This window comes from Diachasmimorpha longicaudata, chromosome 11, assembly GCF_034640455.1.
Source record: "Diachasmimorpha longicaudata isolate KC_UGA_2023 chromosome 11, iyDiaLong2, whole genome shotgun sequence".
In the NCBI taxonomy this organism is placed as follows: Eukaryota; Metazoa; Arthropoda; class Insecta; order Hymenoptera; family Braconidae; genus Diachasmimorpha; species Diachasmimorpha longicaudata.
The window spans coordinates 4,268,505-4,284,819 of NC_087235.1; the positions used below are offsets into that span (position 1 = coordinate 4,268,505).

General features: G+C 38.3%; 4 protein-coding genes across 12 annotated transcripts in view; 1 reads left to right on the top strand and 3 right to left on the bottom strand.

Annotated features, from left to right (window-relative positions):
* The window catches only part of LOC135167386 (protein furry), a 24,695-nt gene extending 20,343 nt beyond the window's left edge, over positions 1 to 4,352 (bottom strand). For 2 of the 5 annotated variants that reach the window (XM_064130517.1, XM_064130515.1), the window contains exons 1-5: positions 4,117 to 4,348; positions 3,657 to 3,719; positions 3,522 to 3,560; positions 3,154 to 3,315; positions 451 to 3,100 (exon numbers count right to left, since the gene is read on the bottom strand). In XM_064130517.1, the coding sequence (XP_063986587.1) occupies positions 451 to 3,100; positions 3,154 to 3,315; positions 3,522 to 3,560; positions 3,657 to 3,699 (2,894 nt within the window). In that variant the 5' untranslated portion in view covers positions 3,700 to 3,719; positions 4,117 to 4,348. Of the gene's footprint in view, positions 1 to 450; positions 3,101 to 3,153; positions 3,316 to 3,521; positions 3,561 to 3,656; positions 3,720 to 4,116 lie in introns of all 5 variants that reach the window. The other 3 variants (XM_064130520.1, XM_064130516.1, XM_064130518.1) reach the window with 2 other exon arrangements.
* An 83-nt stretch (positions 4,353 to 4,435) lies between these two features.
* Positions 4,436 to 8,375, top strand: LOC135167398 (tRNA pseudouridine(38/39) synthase). Of its 2 annotated transcripts, XM_064130558.1 has the most exons (7): positions 4,436 to 4,591; positions 4,827 to 5,156; positions 6,229 to 6,356; positions 6,418 to 6,983; positions 7,253 to 7,544; positions 7,626 to 7,765; positions 7,873 to 8,375. In XM_064130558.1, the coding sequence occupies exons 2-7, from the start codon at positions 5,076 to 5,078 to the stop codon at positions 7,944 to 7,946; spliced, it is 1,281 nt and encodes a 426-aa protein (XP_063986628.1). In that variant the 5' UTR covers positions 4,436 to 4,591; positions 4,827 to 5,075; the 3' UTR covers positions 7,947 to 8,375. The 2 variants fall into 2 exon arrangements, with proteins under 2 accessions (XP_063986628.1, XP_063986627.1); XM_064130557.1 differs by lacking the exon at positions 4,436 to 4,591 and having other exon boundaries at positions 4,714 to 5,156.
* LOC135167399 (peptidoglycan-recognition protein LC-like) lies at positions 8,049 to 11,595 on the bottom strand. Its single transcript, XM_064130559.1, has 3 exons — positions 10,593 to 11,595; positions 9,527 to 9,670; positions 8,049 to 8,838 (listed from the first exon to the last, which is right to left on the bottom strand). Exons 1-3 carry the CDS (start codon positions 11,191 to 11,193, stop codon positions 8,315 to 8,317), a joined length of 1,269 nt encoding a protein of 422 aa, XP_063986629.1. The 5' UTR covers positions 11,194 to 11,595; the 3' UTR covers positions 8,049 to 8,314.
* A 407-nt stretch (positions 11,596 to 12,002) lies between these two features.
* Positions 12,003 to 16,315, bottom strand: part of LOC135167395 (43 kDa receptor-associated protein of the synapse homolog) — a 124,342-nt gene continuing 120,029 nt past the window's right edge. For all 4 annotated transcript variants that reach the window (XM_064130551.1, XM_064130552.1, XM_064130553.1 and 1 more), the window contains 5 exons: positions 16,053 to 16,253; positions 15,831 to 15,929; positions 15,054 to 15,245; positions 14,552 to 14,751; positions 12,003 to 14,321 (listed from right to left, as the gene is read on the bottom strand). In XM_064130551.1, coding sequence (XP_063986621.1) covers positions 14,123 to 14,321; positions 14,552 to 14,751; positions 15,054 to 15,245; positions 15,831 to 15,929; positions 16,053 to 16,253 — 891 coding nt within the window. In that variant the 3' untranslated portion in view covers positions 12,003 to 14,122. The remainder of the gene's footprint in view (positions 14,322 to 14,551; positions 14,752 to 15,053; positions 15,246 to 15,830; positions 15,930 to 16,052; positions 16,254 to 16,315) is intronic.

The following is a 16,315-nucleotide window of genomic DNA, read 5'->3' on the forward strand; positions in this document are numbered from 1 at the left end:
AGAATACACACAATTGTCTCTCAATCGTTTGTATTTTCTGTTTATCACACTTATACGGGGGGCGTTACATAGGGCGTAGGCTTATGAGAAAAGACTCATGTACAAAGTAACTTTGGGATTATTGACTCCCAACCTTTGATTGATCACGTAGAACTTGCGTCAGTCATAGAATCAACAACAAAAATATTGTACTAAAAATAACCTGACGACAAACACTTGAAGAGTGTTCGACAGTTTGTCAGATAATACTTTATTTTTATTTTCTAACAATTTTATTTGCAATATCGCGCTTGAAACAATTTTTCATCGCAGAAAAAAAACTTCTGCCCATTGAACGCACTAGAAAAAACGGCGGGATCTCTTGCTTTTTCCTCCCAGACAAAAAATAATTACGCAAATAACGACCCGGAGAGATCTGAGTTTATATTACTCGAATAAAACTAAACTTACGTTGGATCAACAACAGAGAACAACGAGTTGATTCTCGTAGAGACAATGGGCCATGAGTGGGCAGTTGCATTTGGGCACAGTGTCAACACCCTGTCCCTCTCCAGGAATGCGAATAGACAAGTGCTCCAAGGATCAGCACCATTCAGATTCAACAGCGAGGAGCTCTTTGTGCTGTTTTCATCATGGAACCCAGCAGTCCAGACACAGCTGCTCCTCTCAGCAATCCACTGGAGATCCACATTCGAAGTAGAGGCAGCAGCTGCCTTTTCAGCAGGTGGCAGCATATGATAGCACTTCTCCAAGACTACGGGGCAGCAGGCATCAATGGCATCAATAACCGGCTGATCAGTCTCCAGTCCCCCCAGTGCCTTCAATAACACCTTAACCTCCCTAAGTATATGCACAGCAAGTCGTCGAGGGTACAATCGACAATTACACAACATTACGAGAGCAAATCCTTCAACGAAATGAAAAACACTCGAAGCCTGCTCGACCTTTTGCGTTGGATCTGCCTTTTTCACTGTAGCCTCAACTCTCGGATGAATTCTGTTGCTCTCACTTTGTTCCTTCGCCCTGGGACTAGGACTGATCAGTGCATTTTTCCAAGAGGTCAATAACTGCAGTAACATTCTCAGACCATTGTCAACAAGCTGAGGGAAAGTGTCCTGCACATCTCTAGCCAAAAACTGAGTAAAACCCAAAACAACATCTTGTCTCCAATCTGGAAAATCTAGGACTAGTGTCTGTAAGCTTTGATAGGCCAGTCCTCGTAACTCCTCGTCCATGTGAACCGTCAATCTGCCAAGAAGATCAACAAGTTCAGCTCCAGTCATTCCATCGGGGATAAGTCGAGGCACAGCAGCCACACAAGTCCTGAATAAATCAATTCTGGGTTTTCTCTCTCCTGTTATCATTTCATCAGGCTCTTTGTTCATATTCTGGGTGCTGGTCATCATCAAAGGGCGACCGTAGTGAACATCCAGAGCTCTGAGAATGTCCACAAAGACCCGTCGAACGTGAGGAAAATACGAGGACATTCCAATGCTCCTTGCAGTGTCTTCAGTCAACATTTTATTAAGGAAAGTCTTTTTTACTCGCATCGTGTTGCCACTGGGAAGGACTCCCATGGTCCTTGGCATTGGCGGCTCTCCCTCCTTCTGCTGGAGACTATCAGCAACAACCAAAAATGCCCTGAGACCGATGCTCATTCGTTCTGGAGTTAGAATAACCTTCACTGGTCTTCCAACGGATAACAAATCGAATACTATTTCCCTCATAGCAAAATCCAGTCTCTCCTGGGCTATGAATTGAATAATCTTGACAAAAATGTTGAGTGGAGTGTCTCTAGGCATCACTGCTTTGGACCCCTTCGGGAATAGAGAGTTTACGATACTCTGGAGGCGACTCTGAGTCGCTGAATTACTCTCGCATTTAATCCTGATCATGTATACCCATAACAATCGATACAATGCTTCCAGGGCAACTCGACTCATTTTTGTATCTCGAGTTTTGAGGTGAGAAAGACACATGGCTAGGAAGTAATGCCAATTTGCTAGGAAAAATGTCTTCTGGCTGACGCAGAGCAGGCACGTCACTAGTGGAAATAGAGCTAATCTGTGTTTTGATTTAGTGCACATGTCTAAAGTATTTGAATAAAGCATTTCAACAAAATTTTTCAAACAAGGAACATTCACTTCATTTTTCACTGCAGCTGCAACAGGTACTAATATCTCCACAAACAGTCCAGCGAGTGCATGCTTCACGTCTTTGTCTTTGACTTCCAAAAAATACTGAGCACATTCTTGCATAAATTGAAAGGATGCTTCAAACTCCTCGATGGGCACCATCTTTACTCTGAAGAATTTCATCCCCATGAGAAGGGAAATTATGCTCTGGGTTGTGTGAGTGCCCGGCTCCTTCGCCCTCAGGTCTTTTAAATCCGCCATGAATCGTTTTCTCACAGCCATGAATCGCGATTGAGCCAATACTCCAATGACCTCAGCAAAGAGATCAGCAATTATGTGGATATTCACAGCATTAGGCTCATTCTGAATGCCCTCTCTGTACTTGAAGTGCTTGAATGCAATATTTTCAATTTCTGTGACAAGATCCTCATGACCAGGATGAAATGGTAATTGTCGTAAAACTTCTATCAACATCAGACAGAAAATAAATTCAACAGCTAGATCACGACGTTCTTGGAGTAAATCAGCTTCACTTCTCTCCGGGACTTCAACGTTTGATGAGACAATAGTGTACATGATACTCTTGCCTTTTTGATCATCCTTTCCAGGGGCTGGCTTTTTCTGGTCACTCCCCTGATCCACTAACTGCCTCTCGTACCATCTGAAGAGTGAACGAAGTATCGAGGGGAGACAGTGCTCAGCCACAGTTCCGAACGCTGATAACAATTGGTCAAACTGGGCGTCTTCACCTCTCTGGAGGACTTTTGACAGTGGTTTCTCCGTCTCTGTCATCACTGCTTCGATTTTCCTTTCTGCCTGACCAGCAAAGTCAGCGAAAAGAGTTCGCATGACAAATTCACCGGGTCTGAGATCCATGTCTTCTATCTGTTGAGGTTTCACTGTCTCCTTTTGGGCTCCCCAGGGTAAAACCACTGTTACTGCACTCACACGACTGGAACTTGTCTCTGAAATATTCACCGAGAAAATAAATTTGAAAATAATTATGCAAATCACTCACCATATCCAGATACTGAGGTACTGGCAGTGTAAATGCTCGTCACATCGCTCATCTCTCCCTGCATAGATCCATGAATTGTCAGAGGATCCTGAATAGCTCCAGACATGTCCACTCCACTGTCATGAGTTGTCTCATTGTGTCCACCTCTCTGCTCACCAGGGCCTAAATGAGGAATAAATGAAACTCTTATGTTCTTCCGTGCTAATTGCACAATGGAAGAGCCACTAGGGTCAACTGAATCGACGAAGCCCTGACTCAGCGTCACTTTAAAGTACCTACACTCGGTTTCTAATTGAATTATCAATGTGTATTTGCATTTGTGTGTGACACACGTGTCTAAATGGCATTGAAAGATCCAATGGACTTACCAGAGTGTGCAGTATCGCCTGTTGGCTGATTATCCGTACCTGAAACATACACATAAGCAGTTGAAGATTGATGATAAACATTGAGGCTTCGAGGCTATTTAAAGATTTCATAATTTTGTATGATTGGATATTTACCCTCTACCATCTCACTGATACTAGTTTCACCTTCTGGCAACATTTTTCAATTTTAGTCCATTCCTAATGCAACAGACAATAAAAATAGGATTTTTCAGAGAATGTATAATACAGTTATCTCATCTGTTGGCAATGAAACTCGAGTAAGTGGCTGAGTAAATCGTGATAAAAGATAAGGTCAATGCACTAATCACAAATCCATTGGAAAATCTTTTATCCGATTGATATCAGTGAGTAAAAATAATTATTTAATTTCGTCACTTTACGGCTGTTGATAAATGTTTCGTCATTACTGAGGAAAGAATGATTTTATTCTGAACTTATTGATCGTCACTCTGGGACATTCCCTGAGTCTTGAATAAACTCAAGAACATCAAACGTTATTCTGGGGGAGAGACCTTTTTATTAACTACGTGTTTGCATTGCCGGGAAAAAAAAATAAAACTTGTAACTCTATAACCTGAAACGTCATATGACAGTAGTCCAGTGTCTTCTTTGTGCTCATTGGGATGAATCACTTCTACTGACGAACTGGATCATTGTTTCAAGCACTGGAGGATGTGATTAGGTACACTCAACGGCTTTCTTGACAGCAACGTAATTGTGTCAACGTCTCCGAGATTCATTAGAATTAAGGACAATAAAAAGAAAGAGAAGAAAGAGTTGTAAAACTTCGAACGATAATTTTGTACTCTTTGTTTTGACGGAAATAAAAATGGCTGGAATACGCCGAAAGATGGCGCCCAATCGTGATGGATTGTGGGTAGGATGCGTTTGGTATGATGTTCGATCGAGGGATCGAATCGTAATAATATTGACGCTATTATTTATTGAAAATACCACAAATAATATTTATTGAAACTCAGTGAACTGTGAATTACAAAGAGAAGCTTTGGCTAAAGCTGCGGCGCGATTCCTATGCCGATAACTAACAGGTGATTAATTTTACAAAATGAACTAACATTCTATCGTTTCACTGGGTTTGTACCCCTTTGTGCTGAGCTTCTTTCGTTAATTTCTCATTTAGTTGCAACACGTGCCTGTCGGTGAGGCATTACTACAGAGTACGTGGCATTCAATTAATGAGGCGATTTGGGATTTGTCTAGGGCTCCGGGAATGTTCTAAAATCTATTTTTTTGTTGTTCGCGGGATTCTCGTCTCCATGGTAGTGCCTTACCGACAGGCACACTCATCGCCCTAGTTCATGCGCCACCGTTGTGTACCCATACGTGTTCCGCATGTGCCCACAGAGGTCGCCACAGGCGAAGACGCGAAGTACATGTGTGGTCAGTTCTCTCTAGTGTGAGTTGCATGTTGTGAAGTGGAATGTAAACAGCGTGTGAAACATGTGGAATTATTTGTTTATATTTTGTGCCCCATAATCGGTTAATTTGTGAAGTGTAATAATAGTGTGAATCATGGAAGAACTCTCAGTGAAAAGGAACAAACACCACAAGAACCAGTCGTCCAGGGAGCAGCTAGAACTGCTGGATAAGAAGGTAAGGTTACCTTTGTTTGTACCAGTCGACATCTCATAAATTTAATCAACCGATTGAGATAAATATATAAACGCTCCTGCAGATGAGACCAGTTACTAAATATCTTGTATATTAATCATTCGTCTTACATTTTATTCCTGGTCTTATATATTAATGATCTTGGCGGTCTCAAGAATTCGCTAAAAGTGAGATCCAACGCGAGGTGTTGTTTTGGTTGATCAGAAAATTTTTCAAAATCTATGAGAGTAACTTAATAAATCATGAAATGTGTACAAGAAGCTACTCATTTCAGTCTGGGTGATTCCCGGAGATCTCCGCTATTTTTTTTTATTCACTTGGTCAACCTTGGCTGTGCTTTTACTCCCCTGTAACAAAATTAATGCGGTCGGTGAAAACATAAAAACGCGACAAGTAATTGCGTGTGGCTCGTGTTAATCAACATGTCGAAACAGACACGTTCGATACCTGTGAATTATTCTGATCCTAAGTGACATAATTATGCACGTAAGTCCTGCCTACTCCCGTTCTCTCATTTTCTGTCTACCTCTATCATTATTTCAACTTATATACTTCCATCAAGTGTACCATAGTATTTGAACAAATTTACATGGGGGAGGGTGGGGTGAAATGGATCCTTTTTGTTTAAACATCTTAAATGTAGGCCATGAACTCAGCCAATCAATTGTCTAACTGTCAAATATTCCATTCATCTATTTATGTTTATGGAAATTAGAAAAATTGAAATCTTGAACCGTTTCATATGTTTGTCCATTTCACCCCATGTGTCCATCTTACCCCACCCTTCCCTTTTCATTATAAATGGAACCCTTGAGGTGGTGGCATGGAATATTCAATGTTTTCCAGTTTCCCTGCTCGATTTCCCATATTTTATTAGAATTTTTTTTCATATTTTTGTCTTTTGGCATCTTCACACTCAATTCTATAAATATTGAACCAATGATTTCGTGTGTTCACTGGACTCCTCGAGCGTTTCATAGGTTAATTAATTCAATGACTTTCAATTTATCTAATCAATTATTCGATGTTATTTATTGTTTATTGATGATTTTAGGATTTGATTGATAGGATACTGCAGTTAGAAGCGCACACGTTCCAATTGAAGAATATCATAAAGAAATCTGACAGTACGAATGGACAATCTGTCTGTAAAAAATCTGGAAAGCCTTTCGATTTTACACAGTACGTATTTACGATGAAAATCACTGCAGATAAAGTATTAAATCATTTTCATAAATTCCAGATGCGACAAGAGACACATTCTGCTGAAATTTTACTATCTCGGATGGAATTATCACGGTTTCGTGGAACAGGAAGATACAATCAATACGATAGAGTATCACATATTTGAGGCTTTGAAAAAGTCATGTTTGATTGAGAATCGCGAGAGTTCTAATTATCACAGGTGTGGGAGAACAGATAAGGGCGTCAGTGCATTCTCTCAAGTGATATCTCTAGACGTACGCAGTAAATTAGCTCCAGAGCATCAAAAAAATCTGGATGGAGAGCTTTCTTACTGCAAGATGTTGAATAGAATTCTTCCTAGGGATATCCGATGCGTAACGTGGGCTCCAATTGGCGATGACTATTCCGCTCGTTTCGATTGCAAGAGAAGGAGCTACAAGTATTTTTTCCCCAGGGGGAACCTCGATATTGATGCTATGAATAAAGCGGCTAGTTATCTAGTTGGACATCATGATTTCAGGAATATTTGTAAGATGGACGTCGCGAATGGTGTTGTTACATTTGCTAGGACTGTTCTCGATGCACGAATTATCTGCCATGATGATGGAAAATCTGAGAGATCAGGTATATTGAGACAAAAGAAGATATTTTCTCAAACTAGTCTTATTTGGACGAAAAAAAAACATAAGGAAGATTTTCATCAAGTAAAGTTAGTATTTAATTTTATATTGGCTATTGTATTGTCATTATTATTCTCTTCAGTTCAATTTTTTAAAACGAGATTTTTTGGTGCAAATCAGATTTGTATGAAATTATGTTTTTTTTTCTCTCAGTCAGGTGTCTCTGGCACAAATGATTTCCTTTGATCTGCAACTGTATTCATGTTTTTTCAGGCTACAATATGTATCATTTTTATATAAAAAGCCAGGCTTTTCTCTGGCATCAGATCAGGTGCATTATGGGAATATTATTGCTTGTGGGACAAGGCAAGGAGAAGCCTGAAATATTTTTAGATCTTTTTGACATTGATGCCTGCCCTCGTAAACCTCAGTACAGTCTGGCTCACGAGATTCCACTGAACTTATTTCACTGTGACTACGACGATGTAGTGTGGTATTACGACGATGAAGAGTTGGTTTTAGTTATTAAAGCTTTGCAAGAGGATTGGACGTTCAATTCCGTGAAGTAAGTTTCCTTTGGTAAGATTCATAATTCATTTCATCAGGAATTAATTGAAAGCGTTACTCGGGGTTTTCGGTTCAACAGAGCTGACATGATTAGGAGTATGCTTCAAGATCTCGAGTGCCATGTAAAAAGTCAGGAGAATATGAATTTTCAGAGCGAGGGTCTCATTCAAGGGGTGCAATCTAAAATTTATCAGCCACTCATGAAAAGAGTGACTTGTGGTACGTTCAACACTACTTATCAAGAAATTGTTCGCAAACTTTTAATGAATGTGATGTTTATCATTTCATCAATGATCAAAGATTAACGATGCAATTTGTGGTTTCAGAGAGTCTGGAGAATCGTATTAAACATTTCGAGAAGAAGAGAAAAATTGCTGTGGCAAACGTAGAGCAAACTTAATATGCTCTAATGTTTTGCGTGTGGTCAATAAATTGTCCGGAACTAAAACAGAATTTATATATTTTTTTTTATATTTGTTTTGTAAAAATTAAGAAAATACTGTTATCTCTTGTTACGATTTTATTAACAATTGGTAAATCTATAATTCTCTCTCGAGCATAATCACATATCAGACCAAATTGAGTCTGACTCGTCAATAATTTTAAAAATTACAATTTCGAATATCATCCTGTTTGCTGATATTTTTTTCACTTTCCAATAATTTTTGAATTTATGGTAACGGTAGAGCTACGTTAGTCCGAATTCAAAGTCAAAACTTTGAAAAGAGTTTATTAGTTTTTTATTGAAATTCTGAAGACTTAACGTAACTATGGCTTCGGCGACCAGTGGTCCCACGTTGTGATTATCCGATAAAGCATCTCTCCAGGACTGAGTGTCTCAGTGAATTGTCGGTGTCCCATTAGTTTATAATTATCGGCAATTTTTCCCTGCTTAACGCCAGCCTCTATTAACCGGCGAAGAGCAACCAGCTGTCTTTTCGGTGGTGTAACAGTGTTGAATGTTCCAATGCAGCTGATGCCAATACTCTTTTTATTATAATTGAAGGTGTGTGCACCTTCGACATCCCATCCTCGACCCTTATACGCCAAGCCATCCCCACCCACCAGGAAATTGTATCCTATGTCGTCCCAGCCATTCCCCTCGATATGCATTGTCTGCGTAACTCGCACACGCAGAGAACATTGCGCCTGAGTTGTGCAGTTGGTAGATGCTGTATGACTGATTATCACGTATGGCGCAGGAAGAAATTTCAGTGCTACTGGGGCGCTGGATGGAGGTTGTGCACCCCATTCAACCCGTTGGACAATCCTAACGTCCTCTGTCAAAATGTCTGCACAAAATGAAAATTTACAATTTATTACTCTATATTTTAGCGAAATAGTGAGTTTCAAGAACTTGAGGTCTGTTTACAGACCAATTTAATTACGGTTAACTCCTTGTTAAACTTGAGTCACGGACTCTCACCCCTGAGCCCCACTAATCGGAAATCTTACTAGTAACTTTAATCGAAGTCTAATTGTCATTCTACGGCGATAAATTTTGTGGGTAAATTCTACTATTAACGCTACAATCTGCGCACAATGTAACTAGAAATTTTATTAAATAACACTTTACTTTTTTATTCATCCGTCTAATTTTGACAGTAGCTTTGTTGAATGCTTCATCTCATTAAAAAATTGAACAATACAATAGAAACATTGACGATAAACCCTTTCAATGGAATAAATAGTGTTGGAAAATACAAATTAATTGATCGGTGGGTCTCGAGGAATAATTACTGAAAGTTCATCAATTTTTTATAATTTAAAATAGTTACAATGTGTAACAGGCGTGAGTCGAGAGCCGATGACATTTTCTACCGAATGCGGTCAATTTTTCTACGATTTTTCTGATCAATATAGATATGACATTGTTTTCCTGTTTAACAAGGTAAAACATGCCACGGCCTGATCTTTACAAGATCATTTCACGTCACGTTTTATGCTCCACTCTCATAACTTTTTGATGGCTATTCTTACCGTTAGGATCGATCGCCGGCTCCAGTGGTGACAATGCATCTTGTCTCGTGTTCATTACAGACACTACAACGATTACTGTCACAAGAATGAGTGCGAGAACACTCAGGATGGCGGCACACCTCCACGTCCACATCCATTTTATCACTAATAGGAACAGTCGAGTGATTAGTTGTTTTAGTTGACTACCACGAGATTTGAGATTGTTCGAGGGTATGATACTCTCTGTATCATCACCCTTGAACAAGTAAATCATTGGTTTAATGTAATAGACCATTAATAACTAATGAATTGTCTAGCGTTTGAATTTTCAATTCAGCGATTTCATTACGTTGAGTGAATCGATTAATATCCTATCAACCAATTTTTGATACTCTTATCGATATTGATGAGTAATTCAATGAGATAATAAAACAATGGCATAAATATTTTTTCCACACTGTTGAAAGTTTTTTGGAAAGTACACACGCGTAGAAAAAAATCTGTCTGGAATATCTTTCCTAAAATTTTGTGAGGAATCTGTGAAAGATTATAAATAGTCGATTTTCATTTAAATAACAAGTCGAATAACTGGTCCTGTCGGTCGGTCCGCATTCAGGTGGGGGAACAATTCATTCAAACGCCCCTCGAGTTCCATAATAGTAAAAAATGTTGGAACACTCGAGGGATCGCCTCCAATCTCGTCAATCATGCGCGGAGCGCATCTATGAATCGATTTAACATAAATAAACACAATAATTTAATTACAATGATATTCTCAAATAAACTATGAGAGACAAATGCTCAAATACTGAAACCCAATTACGTGAGGTACAAAGTAAACACACGTGTTCATCAAGAATAATTACGTAACGATTGGGAATTTCAAGGGACGAAAACCGTTTTTTATTCTAAAAGATAATTTTGAAGTTCAATATGGAGTCGTTCGCATTGCTATCTTAACATCTGTGATTTCACGATACTAATCATTGTTTCACATTCGGAATGACGAGAGAAAAAAAAATAACAGAACGAGGAAAAAACATTGATTCCAAGTAACTGGAAATGGAAAATTCAAGTGCATAATTACCTTTCTCGTATTCTCTGGGAGCTGGAAATATGGGAGTAGTACTATTCGTGATATTGTTATCGTCATTAGAATTAGCATCGGACACACGATTACCATTCTGTTTCTCACCGTTGTCCAGTGATCCAGAGTTTGTATAAACAAATTGTTTTATTGTAACTGGCCCCTTGTAGAGCGTTGTATTACCCACTCTCACATGGTTTGAACTACTAATACAAACTTGACCGAATGTTGTTTTATCGAGACTCGGCAGTACTTGTCCACTGCTTGTTTCATGTTCAACACTCGATATTGGTAGATTCGTCATCCATCCGCCCGACTCCTCATGATCATCAGTTTCCACACAATCAACGTCATCGTCTACGTCACTACACTGCGCAGATGGTACACCATGGCTACCATCATCCTCATAGGTAACTATGGGCGATTCACTGGTTGCAGTATCACTTATTTTTCGAATATCAGAATCATCATTGAAATCATTTTTATTCTCGATAAGATTCGAGTAGCGTAACTCCACAGAATCATTCTTTGGATTGTTATTCTCTTCCCAGACACCATCACCATCGATGTTTCTCAGCTCTGGAATCTGCGGATTTACCATTACATAGGTTCATAGCTTCCTCGATGATCTATTGATGATTATGTGTCTCGTTGAACTTCTTTCACTAATTTTTATTGGTAATTATCTCCAGTCTGGCACGTTCTCATCTATCATTTCCATTCTCATACTAACGGAAGGTATAATTTTTTCCTCATGGCAGTGGTTTAATAAATATTCGTCATGCACTGTGACAGTACTGGTTTTTTAAAATTTAGTTAGGAGCAAGGTCGTCCTGAGCTATTTGATAATTCGGATCATCGGACACTCGCATCCCCCCTCCCTTCTATCTAGGGTATTTATTGATGATCAGTGATAACTTACACTACTATCTCATCGACACTCGTTGGTATCACGACTGAACCAGCGAATTACTGATGGAAACAAGTTTGCTATCACACATACAGAGACAACAATGAGTTTGTACGTGCCCCACTCCTCGATGAAAATGCGAATGTTGTATTCACTCCTACCAGACTGGGTATGATAGCTCTGACAGACGTGACGACCTCCCCGCACTTTTGATTCTGATAACTGTGAGAGTTGGTCAACAAGTCATTTTTTTTAATTCCACTTTTTCGTTGAGATTAACAACTTTCGCAGAAGCACCGACAGATGACTTTGGATTTTCTGGTAATTTGTCTAGTTGTGATGAGGTAATTTTCATTATCTGTAATTGGATTGTAAATGATGGAAGAACACAGGAACTCGTAAAACAGTTTGGTATTTATTTTTTTGTATTTTTGTCTTTTTTTTTCATAACATTTATTCTTATCTGAGGTACTCGGTCCATTGAATCATTTATTATTATATTCGTGTTCTCTTTTCAATTTTCTGTGTCTCTTTAAACGATATTCTGATTCAAAATTGTTGAAGCACGTGTAAACAGTTGGGTCTTATAGTCGAATTTTTTTTTTGCTTCAAATTTTTTTTTCTGCCATTTCGTGAGCATGTACCAGGTTTAAAGAGGTGCGCAGTGTGCATGTCTCTACAGACATTGTCTGATTGTGCGTTAATTTCCGCAGAAATAACTTTTTTTCAATGATCTTGCGTTTTTGTATCAATCGCAATAGGTATGGATTTTAATGTAACAAAATTCGTCTAATTCAACAATAACTAATACTTTTCTTTTCTCTCTGATTCTTTTGTTTTTAGTTTAGAGTATGATTCCTAATCGTTGCGTCGATATTTAAACTAATTTTTTCGTTTATTATGTTCTTTTGGCCCTTGAGCTTCCTAAATTTTCATTAAAAAATTGAGTAATTTTTTTCCATTTCCTTTTATCTCTGGGGTTAATTGAATATCAGGAGAACATCGGTCCGATGGAATGAACAACAATAAATAGCATTCGCTCATATCGATTTTTAAATTATGCATGGAAAAATTCGATTAACTTGGAACAATATTTCGTAACTGATAAAACATTGTTTGATTAATTATACAATCACAAAATGATCTTGCGACATACAAGGGTAAAAGAGAGGGGCAGGTAATTTAAACGACTGATGTTCTCCTTAGTAAATGAATAACGGCAGTGAGTATAAGACTGATAAGAAATCATTTCCCATTTTTAGTCTCTTTTCAATACGTCAGTTGCTCTAATAACTCTTGATAAGTTGATATTACACAAAATCAAGTCATTTGATTTTCCAAAAAAATGAAAAACCAATTTCCAAGAATTAATCTCGTACTAATTAATATCAACATTATGGCAGGTTTCTCGTATTTCATTGATTGAGTTAATTACTTTTTTTCACGGTTAATTTGATGAATTTTCTTTGGCACGTATAAAGGTAAACGACAATGTTAAAAGCATAATATCATAATAAAAATATTAGAAATTATGATTTTTGAGATTGTGCACGACAGAATAGGTTTTTTTCAAAAATATCTTACTAATCCATAAAGATAGGTTCAACTCCGTTATTTCGTGGATTAAATCGTAGCACCTTTAAGAGTATTCATTGACTAGATAAAAATATAATTAGAATTTTTTAACGCAATAGAAAGATAGCTCTGGAGTCTAGGAAGTGCATGCTGTTAGTTGTTGTCTTAGTTCTACGATAATCTATGATTCTTTAACAATTATCAATGTACGGTCAACAATGCCTAAAATTTGTTATCCTTCACGTACACAATTTAATCGTTTAATTAATTTCACACACATCAGGAGATAATATTCAGTTCGAAGAATGCACGCGTGAAAATTTGTTATGGCAGATAAACAAATTTGACTGAAAATCAAATGTAAAAACTTGAAAATGTTGTGGCTCAAAATTTCTGCAGAATATATTCCGGCAAAATATGTTTTATGGGAGTGGCAATTTTCATCCCAACGGCCCTAAACGATATTTGAGTGACAGGAAGTGTTATCGAGAATTTTATTGATTTTTTCATAGAATATTTTCCATTAAATATTTTTTATCGCAGAAATCCGTGAATAAACTGTTGAATTTTTCGATAAACTTGACCAAAAAATGATAAAAAGTTCAATAAAATTTCAATAGAATTCAATAGCGAGTTCGGATGGTTTTACTGTTGAATTTTTCCACACGTGTTCTCCCGAGCGAATAAAATTTCTCGCTGTGCATACAGATACACGAAAATATATCTGTTCAAGATACCAATCATGAATTTCACGTGATTTCATTCGTTGAATTTATTCTCCTTTAGATTACAAGCTCTAAGACGGATCAGCATCGATCGGAAAATAATAAAATTCTATGTGCGGTTTTTCGATAACATTGTTTATCATTTGAAAATACTCACCAATATTCGCGCAAATTGATACTTTATTATTCATTAACTGAGCCTAATTATTATATCACGTGTAGTAACAATTGATTAAAGTCCATCGTAATACTCTGTATTTTAGTCAATTTTTTTAGCCGATTTTTATTTCGCATTGAGTTTTGTGAAACTTGATTTTTATTTAAACACTGCTCGTTGCGTGACAATCCTCCAGGGTCGCCAGGCTACTCGCTCGTAACGAGGCCAAGCTCAAGGAACTCTGATTCAAATCGTGTGGATCCTCGCAGTGTAAATACAGTCGAGAGCTCACGGATTTATGGCAATCTGGGCAAAGACGTTTTTTCTTCTTGTCGCGTCTTTTCAATATGTCGTTAGCACATCTGAAAATCAGAATAACAAGAAAAAATGGGGATTCATTTACTCAGACTACCATTTACGTTAATAATTATCCAAATACTCCTTCCAAACCCTTTAGGATAATTTGGAATAAATTATCACCAGCTATCTAGTCTCCGTATCGTACCCAGAATACATTTACTACCGATAAAAGTCCTTCGAGTCACAAAACAATGGATAATTTACCTCAGATAAAAGAGAAGGAATACAATACCTGGCATGAAGTATATGTGAGCAAGGTAATGCCTCAAGGGAGTCAGCCTCCAAGCCAAAAGGTTCATTACAACCACCGCATCTGAGCTCCAAGTCCTCTTCAGTAGCAGCAGCGATTCTCTCATGATGACCTTTTTGTTCCTCATCCCCCAAAGAACCGTAGATTCGTGATAGTCGGCATCGCACCGTCCTCACTAGAAGCTTAACGTGTACATAAAAAAAAAACGAAGGAGAAAGAGAAAAAAATATTAGCCCCTATGGATTTGAGACGAGAGGAAGATGGATATGGCACTTGAACGTGACACAATCAGGCCGATTTATATCTTTCCACTGACCATGGCACATTTTTCTACACCCCTCATTTTTTTTTTCACCCTTCTCTCCAGCAAAACCCCTGTGTCAAAATTCCAACCCAACGAGAATTGTTAATCCCAATTTGTCACAATCACAATTAAACGTGGAATTGATGGTCACGTCATCGATAAATTGTTTTGTACACTTACCTTGGCACCAACGGAACCCGCAACTTCGAGAAGTCGTGTGTTAAACTCCAGTGGCCTGCAGTTACATATCTTGTGCTGAAGTCTGAGGGCCTCCAGGCACCTGGCAGCACCATCCATTGCTTCCATTTGGCACAGACGGTCCCCTGTTGCTGCTGCTGAACCCATTGCACTCTCGTACTGACGAAATGCTTTCTGGAGAGTGTCAAACTTTATATCGAGGTACTGTCGTAGGTGTCTCAGAACTTTATTATTTCTAGGGAGAACTGAAGGCTAAATTCGATGCTGACTAGGACAGGATTGAAGGGGAAGTGAGGAGAACTCGAGGAATGAATTTACTCATTCATGGAATTGAGAGTTTAGGTGAAATAATTCGTAATTCGCTGTGGATTGTTTCCTGGTGTGGATGCATTTGTGGATTGTTTTTGTGAAAAAGTATGAGACTATGTGCTGATGAACAAGGTGGAATGATTCAGTTGCATCAAGAGAAACTGCTTAACAATTATCGTGATTCGTTAATTATTAACGAATAGAGGTGATAGCCAAAAAGCATTTGGTGCTAATAAAACGTTATCACAGTGTGGGACTTTTTTTCGTATATTTCCTGTTGTTGCTACTGCAATTGTTAGTTAGTTCACGAAACAAAAAGAATTGTAGTTAACAAGACAAGAAATGAAATGCTTCACACGTGTTACAATAAAAAAAATCTGTAATTTCGAAGTTGGAAGTTGGAAGTGAAGAAGCTAACGATGTCAGAATGATAATAAGGTGATAACGTACATTGATATCGGACTTCTTCCTGTAAATGTCACCCATTATTCGAATACTCCTGGCGTAACTCGCCTGATCACCAGAAACGAGAGACAATCTCGTGGCTTCCTGAAATGAGAAAGAAACACCCCAATGAGTTCTCAATTACTTCCTTTCCCCGAGGCTACAGCCATTTGAATCAATAAGGGTGTGAACTAATTATCTCCTGGCTCTTCCTCCCTCAAACTTTACCGAACAGTAGTCATGAGCATCTCCAAGTTCTCCTTTCTTCCGGAGAGCGGTTGCCATCTGCAGTAGTGCAGCCCGATGGTGTCGCGAATTTAAATCACCGAGTTGTAAACTTCGAGACAGATCGTAGGCCCTCGCTGCGTATCTCGCACTCTTGTCAGCGTCTTGGAGACGACAGAATAACTCGGATAGTCCAACGTAAACCTTCATTGTGATAGGGTAATGTATATTTTATATGTACATTTCGAGGAATTGAGGGAAATGGA

What these genes read in the sequence shown, in the direction of transcription:
- LOC135167398 (XM_064130558.1), top strand. Translation starts at nt 5,076, where the DNA reads ATGGAAGAACTCTCAGTGAAAAGGAACAAACACCACAAGAACCAGTCG. An exon ending in AAGCCTTTCGATTTTACACA is followed by an intron (nt 6,357 to 6,417) that starts GTACGTATTTAC and finishes CATAAATTCCAG; the next exon opens with ATGCGACAAGAGACACATTC. An exon ending in TGGAAAATCTGAGAGATCAG is followed by an intron (nt 6,984 to 7,252) that starts GTATATTGAGAC and finishes ATGTTTTTTCAG; the next exon opens with GCTACAATATGTATCATTTT.
- LOC135167399 (XM_064130559.1), bottom strand. Translation starts at nt 11,193, where the DNA reads ATGGTAAATCCGCAGATTCCAGAGCTGAGAAACATCGATGGTGATGGT. An exon ending in TCCCAGAGAATACGAGAAAG is followed by an intron (nt 9,671 to 10,592) that starts GTAATTATGCAC and finishes TGTTCCTATTAG; the next exon opens with TGATAAAATGGATGTGGACG. An exon ending in GCCGGCGATCGATCCTAACG is followed by an intron (nt 8,839 to 9,526) that starts GTAAGAATAGCC and finishes CATTTTGTGCAG; the next exon opens with ACATTTTGACAGAGGACGTT.